The sequence below is a fragment of the Myotis daubentonii genome, chromosome Y, assembly GCF_963259705.1.
Source record: "Myotis daubentonii chromosome Y, mMyoDau2.1, whole genome shotgun sequence".
Lineage (NCBI taxonomy): Eukaryota > Metazoa > Chordata > Mammalia > Chiroptera > Vespertilionidae > Myotis > Myotis daubentonii.
The window spans coordinates 7,063,375-7,075,013 of record NC_081862.1 but is presented as its reverse complement, the minus strand read 5'-3'; the positions used below and the strand labels follow the sequence as shown (position 1 = coordinate 7,075,013).

At 41.6% G+C, this 11,639-nt stretch overlaps 1 protein-coding gene across 1 annotated transcript; it reads left to right on the top strand.

Moving 5' to 3' along the window:
- Positions 1-10,466: 10,466 nt before the first annotated feature.
- Positions 10,467-11,400, top strand: LOC132225643 (cyclin-Q-like). Its single transcript, XM_059680704.1, has one exon. It carries the CDS (start codon positions 10,483-10,485, stop codon positions 11,398-11,400), a length of 918 nt encoding a protein of 305 aa, XP_059536687.1. The 5' UTR covers positions 10,467-10,482.
- Positions 11,401-11,639: the final 239 nt, after the last annotated feature.

Genomic DNA, 11,639 nt, shown 5'->3' with positions numbered 1-11,639 from the left:
TAATGGACACTGACACCACTGGGGGTGATGACATGAGGAGGAGGTAGGAGGGACAAATGGGAGATAAGGACACATTTGTAATACCTTAATCAATAAAGAAAAAATAGCCCTAGCTGGTTAGGCACTGTGGATAGATTATTGGCCTCCAGACTGAAGGGTCCCAGGTTCGATTCTGGCCAAAGACACATGCCTATGTTGTGGACTTGGTCCCCAGTGTGAGGCGTGCAGGTGGCAGAGAATCAATGATTCTCACTCATCATTGATGTTGCTATTCTCTCCATCTCCCTTTCTCACTGAAATCAATAAAAAATATTTCAAAAAATAAAAGAATAAGCAGATGAATAAAATAGTGCCAGAGTAAAAAATATATGTTTTAGAATATAATAAAAGGAATCCTATTATTTTCAGATATTTAATAATTCCTACAACTTTTGTGATAAAATAGGTTTGCACTGTTTTGGTAATATTATATTTAATTTATTTCCTTAACATATTAATATTTATTGCATGTAACACTATATTATAAAAGGCTAACATGCAAATTGTCCCTTCAAACAGGAGTTTGACCAGGAGATCCACCATGGGTTGGGACAGTCTGGCTAGTATCCCGGGCTGCACCCTCCAGGCAGCCCAACACTGTTCTGCCAGCGCCCCCCCTCCACCCCCGCAATGATCAAGGACCTGCCAGCCAGTAATCTGACCACAGCCCCTTCCCCTGGCCTTCATCTTCCTCCATCTGATCCCCCACTCGATCGGGGTGGGGCCAGCCAGCCAAACACCTGTATCCCCTCCCCCTGGCCAACCTGTTGATTGGGGTGTGCAGGCCGGACACCACCCATGCACGAATAGTACACTGGGTCCCCAGTATTATTATATTTAAAATTGTTTTTCTTGGAATATTAATGCTTATTGCATGTAAAATTATTACATTTAAAATAGTTTTTTTGGAAATATTAACATTTATTGAATGTAACATTATGACACTAAAACCATTTTTCTTAAAATATTAAAAAAGTAAATATAAAAAAGAGGGACACTGTATCAACATGGATTAAAAGGAATGCATTACTCACTCTGGTGTTATCTACTTCTTACCTCACTAATCAGAAGATGAAGAATTATTTCCTAACAATGAAACAATAAGATAGTGTTCAGTACAGATGCCCATCCACTACTCACTTTCTACATGGCTTCCTGAAATTAAAGTACAGCATTCCTTTTAAAACAGCTCATTACTGTAATCCATGAGAGACTGTACCATTTACCTTGACTTCCCATCCCAGTAGTTCTTTGCCTTGGAACAAAATGGGCAGGTCTCCTAGGTGGAGGATCCCAACTACTTAAAGATGGAGTTCTTTTCAGTGGAAGGGAATCCATCCTGGAGCCACTTCTGTGAAGATTAATTTTTTGTCCGCCATCCTCTGTGTTATAAATAACATCATTCTACTTGAGTAGGGTCAACATTTGTTAAATGGTCAAGTCTGGTAATTGTGTATAAATCTGTCCTAAACAGGATCATGGTCATAAGCATGCTGGTTAGCCCAAAATGATAAAATTGTATCTTTACATGTCTTCAGTACAATGCTCAGAGTTATTGAAAATCAGTTTGGATAACTGAGAAAGAACTGAAGCAGCATTATATATACGTGCCAATCAAACAAAACAAAACACACACACACACACACACACACACACACACACACACACACACACATACACACACACCTGGATTTGAATGCAGAGAATCCAGATATACTAAGTGAAAGAAGTCATTTAAAAGATACAAGAAAACAGTCTCAACTAGTCTTCAAATTAATTTCATCTCAATAAAAGCTTTTAAAACATGTAACCTTATAGTTAAAAATTAAAATATAAAAAGTCAAAACATGATGCATTACAAAAAAGTGTTATTTAACGAATGTTATGTAATTCCTACACTTCATTTATAAAATAATTCTTTGATCAGAATACTACACTCTATTTTAAGAGTATTTAAATAAAACATGTTGAATAATACATAATTAACAATCACTGTTTTCATTTTCAAATAGAGAAGAGGCTTATCTTCCAATTCTGTAATTCGTCATGGGAAAGAAGAACTCTGAGCATCCTCATATATGGCCAAATAAGAACTGGCAAACTCTTTCAGTATCACCCAGATGGGAAAAATGGGAACATTCACCTTCATCTTGCACAAACTCTGCAATAACACTTTAGGAAATTTCCTGTGAAATGTCACACACCTAATTATCACAAATGGACACTAAATCTTTGAAATTGGGAAAACTGGTTAATATGAAACCAACTTTTCCTGCTACAGATATATTGAAATGAATATACCTTCTTTTCTTAGTCAGTCAAATAAGTAAATAGATAAATTAATTAAAAGACAACTCCCTGAAAATAGCTCATCAACATTTTTATTCATGTTTCATATTTCTCATATACAAGAAAGAAATAAAGAAAGAAAGAAAGAAAGACAGACCAATAAACTTGGTGAATCATTGGTTTTAGCCTTTTCCTGAGTCAGAGAGCCCTTGGTGAATCTATTTAATACCATAGACATTTCTCTTATGTAGTTTCCAAATGGAAAGTTTTCTACATCAAATGTAGGTACAAGATCGTCTTATCAAATTAATAATAAAGATTATTTTACACAGTAGAGGGTTGCACATTCCTATACTCAAAACTAGTATTTCAAATCCAATTCTAAATAATGAAGTGTGTGTCATTGAAGTTTATATAATTAGACTAACATATATTTCAGTGGGAATTTTCCAAGGTGAACTGATGTCCTTTTTTCAGACGAAAGAAGGGTACTTTCAGAACAAATTCTTAGTAGTTCAATAAGTATGAATCTTCACTTTAAACCTACAAGACTTCCTGTTCCCAAAGTGTAACATTCTAACATAAGATCAATAGAATTGTGTTCTTCACAGAACTGTTGAAGTGACTAGAGGCAAACAGTAATGCTAAAACAGACTGAATTTAGCTTGAGGTTTAAATACTATCCCTGTAAGGTCATTAGGAGTGTTTCACACATTACATATTGCATTCATTATTAGAAGTGCTATATCTCTTTAGCAATTGCAAATCATATTGATCATCAGTATACATTCTCAATCTAATGAATGGTATCATTTCTTTTGCTTTGAATGATATGAATGAAATTGAGGTGTATCTCTTCATTCAATGTTACTGTTTTCACATAAATAATGGTTTCATGCACATATCTTTTTTAATTTTTTAAAAACATTTGAGTTACTTACAGTTTCTGCACTCTTTATTGAATTTATAGGAGTGAATATGATCACATAGGCTTCAGGTACGCATGTCTATGGTACCTCATTTGCATATTGTATTATGTGTTTACCTAAGTCAGATCTCCTACCGTCCCTAGATTTTGAAACATCACCTAAGTGTTTTCCACCTGAGGGCCCTTTTGCTTCTCTTACTTCCTCCTCTTCCACTTCTCAGACTTCTTATATCACCTCTATTTCTTGATGGAAGTGGTGCCCTCTGCCAACCCCCACTTTGAAAAGATGGTTTCTTGGTGTAGTCTATTTTAATTGTTTTTCCACCCACAGACTAAAATGAGTACACATAATATCAACACTACATAACATTTAACCTGAACAAATGAACAACTCTTTGAACCTACTTATTATTGCAACTAAAATCAAGATCTACCTCAAATTCTTCTCCCAAACCAAGCATTTCCTTCAAAAATGATAGAGCCCTTTTTCATGGTAAGTATATGAAACACTTCATTATTAACAATATTCCATTGAAGTATTCAACACAGAACCATATATGTTGGTTAATAAATGTCCTCCAAAGACCTCTAGTAATAAGGACTAAAATGTCTCACATTCCATGGGAAAACACATACATTGCATTCTTGTTTTTTAATAGGCTCATTCTTTTTTTTTAATATATATTTTATTGATTTTTTACAGAGAGGAAGGGAGAGAGATAGAGAGTTAGAAACATCGATGAGAGAGAAACATCGATCAGCTGCCTCCTGCACATCTCCTACTGGGGATATGCCCGCAACCCAGGTACATGCCCTTGACCGGAATCGAACCTGGGACCTTTCAGTCCGCAGGCCGACGCTCTATCCACTGAGCCAAACCGGTTTTGGCAATAGGCTCATTCTTGGTTATCTGGAGAGAGGGATAGAGAGATGGAAACATAGATGAAAAAGAAATATTTTGATCAGCGGCTTCCTTAAATGTCTCATACTGGCAAACCAGGCAGCACCCTGGGCATGTGTCCTGACCAGGTATAGATGATGAGATATCTTCGTTCACAATTCTATCCTCAACCATTGAGCAATACTGACTGGGCATTGTGGATTACTTTTTAGAATGTGTCTGTTACTTCATTTATGTATTCACACATCTATTTCATTTTTTCAGTGCACCCGGCTTACATAAACTATTTATTTTTTAAAACAATCATTCATTCAAAATGATTAGGTACTTTATTCCTCCTCTACCACTCCTCAGATTTCTTACATTTACTATTTCTTCAGTTAAAATGACAGAAAACAATGTCCAGTATGAATGCAAGTCTGTATACGTAGTTCTGATTTGTTTCTCCATTCTATTTTTAATTGGCTCCTTGCACAATCTTTATATTTTTATGTTACTACACTGTTTGATGTTAAATATGATTCTAAGAAAACAAGCCATCTTAAAGGGGAGAGCTGCTATGACTAGGATCCCAGCCTTACGTCCACCCAGATGGGCCTCAGACCACCTGAGAGCCACTCTGGCCAAAGACCTTTTTACGGCAGCAGCAGACCCACGGACACCGGGACTCCAGCCCCCCACCACTGCCACTGCCTCCTGTGAGTCTTGGAGTGTACAACTGAATTGCTGATCCACTCTCTGGCCATTGGACCATCGCACCCAGGCACCTGGGTCCTTCAATGATAGCTAAAATGGGGAGACTAACAAACAACCCCAAAAGGACAGAAAAGGAAGAATTGCCAGAAGAGGAACTCAATTAAATGGAGACATACAATATGTTCGAAAAGGAATCAAGAATAAGGTTCATAAAGTTCATACACCAGATGCCTGGGAAATCCACAACTTACATAAGAATCAAGAAAAAATGAAAAAAATTGATAATAGCTACAATAAAAAATATGATGGAAGGTTTCAATAGTAGACTAGAAGTAGAAAAGGATTGAATCAGTGATTTAGGTGACAGGGCAGAGTAACACACCCTGAACAACACAATCTGAACAGCAATTGGAGAGAAAAAATAGAAAGCAGGTGGATATCCAAAGGGAGATTGGGGACAACATGAAACAAAGTAACATGTGTATAATAAGGGTGTCAGAAGGACAAGATGAGGAACAAGGATTAGAAAACCTATTAGAAGAAATAATCACAAAACCTTCCTCATCTTGGGAAGAAAAAGTCACACAAGCACAGACAGTCCCAAACAAGATGAACCCAATAAGACCTATACCAAGACACATTGTAATAATAATGGCAAACAATAATGACACAAACAGAACCTTAAAGGCTGAAAGAGAGAGACAGAGATTCACCTACAAAGGCTCTCCTGTTAGGTTTTCAAATGATTTTTAACAGAAACACATCAGGCCAGAAGGGAATAAAAGGAAATATACTAAGTGATGCAAAACAAGGGGCCAAATCCAAGAATACTTATCCAGCAAGGCAATCATTCAAAACTATAGGGGAATTCAGTGTCTTCACAGAAAAAAAAAATCTACGGTAGTGTTTCACTACTAAACCATCAATGCAAGAAATGCTAAAGGGACTGTTGTAAAAAGAAGGAATAGAAGAGACAGAAGAAACACATTGCATAAAGGAAAAAGTGGCAACATATCAGTACCTATCAAAATAACCTTAAACCTAAATGGAATAAACACTCCATTCAAAAGATATAAAATGGCCAAAATTATAATAAAACAAGACACATATGTATGCTGTCTATTAGAGACCCACCTCAGAATAAGGGACTCACATGGACTGAAAGTGGAAGGAGAGAAAATACTTTTAGGGCAAAGGGGAAAAAACTAGGGGATCAATAATTATATTTGAAAAATAAATCTCAAGAAGCCAAGATGGCGATGGAATAGGCACACGCGTCCCAGGGCTTGTCCTGGAGCAAATGGAGTGAGCAGCTGAAACTAATAACACCCACCTGGAAATGGCAAAGTACACTCAGGTGGTGAGACAGTATGCAGCCAGGAAGGGCAGAGTTCTCTGGTAAGGTAAAAACCAGGGATCTGGGCAGGAATGTTTGCCACACCTCTCAGCCCAGAAAGGATATAAGCACTCCTATGTTCAGAGCAGCAAAATTCACCATAGCCAAGATCTGAAAACAGCCTAAATGCCCATCAGCAGATGAATGGGTTAGAAAACGGTGGCACATCTACACGATGGAATACTATGCTTTTGTAAAAAAGAAGGAATTCTTGCCATTTGCAGCAGCATGGATGGAACTGCAGAGCATTATGCTAAGTGAAATAAGCCAGTCAATGAAGGAAAAATACCACATGATCTCACTCATTTATGGATAATAAAGACCATTATAAACTTATGAACAAAAATAGATACAGAGGCAGAGCAGCTTCGAACAGACTGTCAAAATACAGCGGGAAGGTGGGGAGGGTTTGGGGGCAGGGGGGGAGGGTAAGAGATCACCCGAAAGATGTGTATGCATGCATATAAGCATAACCAATGGACATAAAACTCTGGGGGATAGGGGAGGTCAGGGGATTGTCAGGTCAGGGAAGAAAAAGGAGACATATGTAATACCCTTTGTAATACTTTAAGCAATAAAACAATTTAGAAAAGAAAGAAAAAAGAAATCTCAAAATAAAGGTCATAAAAAAGAGATAAGACCGATTGCTATGATATTCTCTGACACCCACGGGGTAGAATCTCAATGCAAGAGCTGACCTTGATGGTCAGTGAGCTCCCACAAGGGCAGCGCCACTCAGCTGGATCCTGTGCTGACGACTGGCAAGTGGAGCAGCAGTGGCAGGAATCTCTCCCACCTCCACAGAGGCGCTAAGAATGTTTGGCAACTGGGATTAAGCCTAAGCCATCATTCGGACATCCCCAGAGGTCTCCCAGACTGCCAGAGGGTGAGGGACTCCGCCAAGTGTACAAAGTTCGTTCATTGGGCCTCTAATATTATTAATAAACTACAATAAGATATAACAAAATTCAAATACTTGGAGGCTAAATAGTCTTTTATTAAATAAACTAGGGGCCCGGTGCACAAAATTCGTTCACTGGGTGTGTGTGTGTGGGGGAGTGTCTCTCAGCCCAGCCTGCCCCCTCTCACATACTGGGAGCCCTCAGGCATTGACCCACATCACCCTCCAATCGCAGGATCAGCCCCTTGCCCAGGCCTGACGCCTCTGACCTAGGCGTCCGGCCCGGGCAGCGGGGACCTGCAGTGGCAGCAGCCCCACAATCATGGGCTTCGCTTTAGGCCTAGGCAAGGGACCCCTAGCTCCCGGGACTGCCAGCTTCGACCATGCCCAGCTCCCATCGCTGGCTCCACCCCTACTTCCTGCTATCATTGGCCAGGGCAGAAAAGGCACCTGATTCTCCAATCATGGCTGGGGGGCAGGGCAAAGGCAGCCCCAGGGCCGCCTTTGCCCTGCCCCCCAGCTCTTAGCTCCCCCCTGGGTTTCTGGTCACTGTCAGTGGCAGGGGGCTTCTTCCTGTTTTCCCTTTTGCCTCCCTGCATTGTGCCTACATATGCAAATTAACCACCATCTTGTTGGCAGTTAATTTGCATATAGCCCTGATTAGCCATTGAAAAGGGTAGCTCGTACGCCAATTACCATTTTTCTCTTTTATTAGTGTAGATGGAGGCCCAGGGTACGAATTCCTGCACGGAAGCAGTCTGGTCGGCCTCCCCAGATGGGGGCACATGGGGCCAGGCTGGCAGCGGTGAGTGGCCATTGGCAGTTAATCAGAAGGCCATGCCTCCAATCTGGGCCTTAGCACATATAGGGGGTGTGGCTGACCAGGGGGAAAGGCTGTGGGTGGTTTGCTTCTCAGTCCCGCCCTGAATGGGGGGTTGGGGGCAGATGGGAGGCAAGGCTGGTCAGGGATATGGCCGATTGATGCCCAGATAAGGCTTGTTCCCTGCTGCAATGCAAGTCATAGCCACTAGCCATTCTGGTCATTCTGCCATTGCGGTCACAGGGCTTTTATGTACAAAGATAGGTTACTGGATTTCCAAAGAGATTAAAGAAGAAATTAAAATCATCCTGGAAATAAATGACAATTAAAAATAAAAATCCAAAATCTATGGGACACACTGAAAGTAGTCCTTAGAGGGAACTTCATAGCATTACAGGCCTAAATCAAAGAACAAGAAAAACAGTTAACAAATTATCTAACCCCCACAAATTAAAAAGTTAGAGAGAGCAACAAGCAAAGCCAAAACTGAACAGCAGGAAGGAAATAATGAAGATCACAGCAGAAATAAATGACATAGAGACTAAAAACCGCAAAAAGATTAATAAAGACATGAGCTATTTCTTTGAAAGGATAAACCAGATTGATTAATCTCTAGCTAGGCTCACCAACAGGACCCCAGTAAACAAAATCAGAAATGACAGAGGCAAAATAGCAAAAGACCCCACAGATATAAAAAGGATTGTAAATAAATACTATGGACAACTCTTCTCCAACAAAATGATCAACCCTGAAGAAATGGACATATTCCTAGAAAAATACAATCTTCCTAAACTCAATTAGGAAGAATAAAACATAGGACTAGGACAATAACTACTCAGGAAATTCAAATAGTCACAAAAATAACTTGCAGCAAACAAAAGCCTGGGCTAGACGGTTTCACAGGGAGTTTTACCAAGTGTTCAAAGAAAAACTAAAACCTTCTTCCTCAGACTATTCCATAAAATACAAGGGAAGAACCATTTCTGTATGCTTTCTAGGAAGCCAGCATTATTCTAATCTGAAAACCTGACAGAGAAAATACAAAGAAAGAAAAATGCAGGCCAATATATCTCTGATGACCATAGATGTTACAATGCTCAACACAACTCTAACAAATCCAATGCAATATTACATTGGAATGAGCATACACCATGCCAAAGCAGATATATTCTGGGGAAGTAGGATGAGTCAACATCCAGAAATCAATAAATGTGATGCATCACATAAACAAATTAAGAGAGATTCATATCAATTGGTGCAGGAAAAGCATTTGACAAAATACAACACCCAATTTTGATAAAAACTCTAAGCAAACTGGGCATAGAGGGATCATACCTCAACCTTATAAAAGCCTTATGTGACAAAACTACAGACAACATCATACTCAATGGGCAAAAACAATTACTCTAAGAAGAGGAACAAGACAGGGATGCCCACTCTCAACACTTCGGTTCAACAGAGTACTGGTAGTGCTAGACAATGCAATCAGACAAGAAGAAGTCAAACAAGGCATGCTAAGTGGAAAAGAAGAAGTAAAACTGTCATAATTCCCAGATGGCATGGTACTGTCCATAGAAATACCTAAAGACTCAAAAAAAAAACAACCCTAGGAGATTTAATAAATGAATTTGGCAATGTAGCAGGGTACAAAATTAACACCCAGAATTCTATGGCTTTTTGATATACGGATAATGAACTCAGAAAGAGAAACTAAAAAAAAAAAAAATGCGATTTACCAGTCCAATAAAAAATTAAGAAACCTTGGACTAAACTTAACTAAGGAGGTAAAAACCTGTTCTTGGAAAGCTACAGGAAATTGAAAAAACTGATAGAGGAAGACTAAAGCAAATAGAAGAACATACCATGGTTTGGTACAATCAACATCATTAAAATGTTCATAGTAGCCAAAGCAATGTACAGTTTTAATGTATTCCCCATTAAAATATCAATGGCGTATCTCACAGACCTAGAAGAAAGGTTCCAAAAATTCCTAGGGATTTAAAAAAAAAACACCCAATACTTACAGCAATCTGGACAAAGAAGAACTAAGCTGGAGGGATCACAATACCAGATATCAAGCTATATTACAAAGCCACCATTCTCAGAACTGCATGTTACTGGCACTAAAAAAGACATAAAGACCAATGGGACAGAGCAGAGAACATAGAAGTCGACCCTAACCATTATGCTGAATTAATATTTGAAAAAGGAGGCAAAAGCATAGAATGGAGTCATACAGTCTCCTCAATAATTGGTGTTGGAACCTGGATGGCAGTCAGGCCTAGGCAGGGAGGGGTAGGTGGGGCCCCGGGGCAGGGCGTGGCGTGGTGCGTCGCAGCGAGGCGCTGCGCAGCGGGGCGTGGCGTGGCGTGGCGTGGCGTGGCGTGGCGTGGCGTGGCTGGGCGGGGCCAGGGAGGGCGTCGGCGCACTGGGCTAGGACTCCGCTGGCACAGGCGCCACACTGGAGACTCTTGCCCTTCCCATGGGGTCTGGGGCCTCCGGGCAGGGCCCCATGGAGGACCTTAGCCTGGACAGCTGCAGAGAGGAGGATGCAGCGCCCGGCACCAAGGGGTGGCCCGAACCCCAGGTGAGGGTGCACTTCCGGGTGACAACATTCATCATGGAGGCAGGTTTCAAGCTAGGGATGCAGTCCATTCCCCTCGCCACAGCCTGTGCCATTTACCATAAGTTCTTCTGTGAGATCAACGTGGACGCCTATGACCCCTACTTGGTCGCCATGTCTGCCCTTTACTTGGCTGGCAAAGTGGAAGAACAGCCCCTGCGAACCCGTGACATCATCAATGTGTCCAACAGGTACTTCTACCCGGGCAGCGAGCCCTTGGAGATGGACTCCCGATTCTGGGTGATCCGGGACAGCATTGTGCAGTGCGAGCTCCTTGTGCTGCGTGTACTGCGCTTCCAAGTATCCTTTCAGCACCCACACAGGTACCTGCTCCACTACCTGATTTCTCTCAAGAACTGGATGAATCCTTACAGCTGGCAACGGACCCCCATCTCTGTCACTTCCTGGGCCCTGCTGCGGGACAGCTACCACGGGGGGCTGTGCTTCCGGTTCCAGGCTCAGCACATAGCGGTGGCGGTGCTCCACCTGGCCCTGCAGGCCTATGGGGTCCAGGTGCCCGCCGAGGCCGAGGCCGAGAAGCCATGGTGGCAGGTGTTTAGTGACGACCTTACTAAGCCAATCATTGATAACATTGTGTCTGATCTCACACGGATTTATACCATGGACACAGAGATCCCCAAAGGCCCTGGCCCAGGCCTGTCCAAAGAGAAGCATCGGATGCTTGGCTGCCAGGGTACAGCGCCCCCACATCGCCCTGAAGGCCGGTCCCCAGAGCACTGGCTGGGAGGACTGGTTTTGTGCTTCTGCAGACAGGCCAGTGAAGGCGATGACATGCTGCCACTTTGATTCTCAGGCTTTGACTGTCCCTGGTAGCCAAGTTCCAGATGGTGATGGGCGCTGCACCTCCCGTGGGCAGGAGCATGCTGTGGGCGGCTCTGAGGCCTCCGGGTCTGCTTTCATCCTTTGAAAGGACACAGACTACAGCAGAGGTTTGGGATCAGTGGAAGGAAAATCAAAGAACTGATGGGACTGTGCCCCAGGGGATTTTTTTAAAGGCCGGATTCAGAGAAAGTATGACTCAATTA

Coding starts and splice junctions, on each gene's coding strand:
- LOC132225643 (XM_059680704.1), top strand. CDS start 10,483: ATGGAGGACCTTAGCCTGGACAGCTGCAGAGAGGAGGATGCAGCGCCC.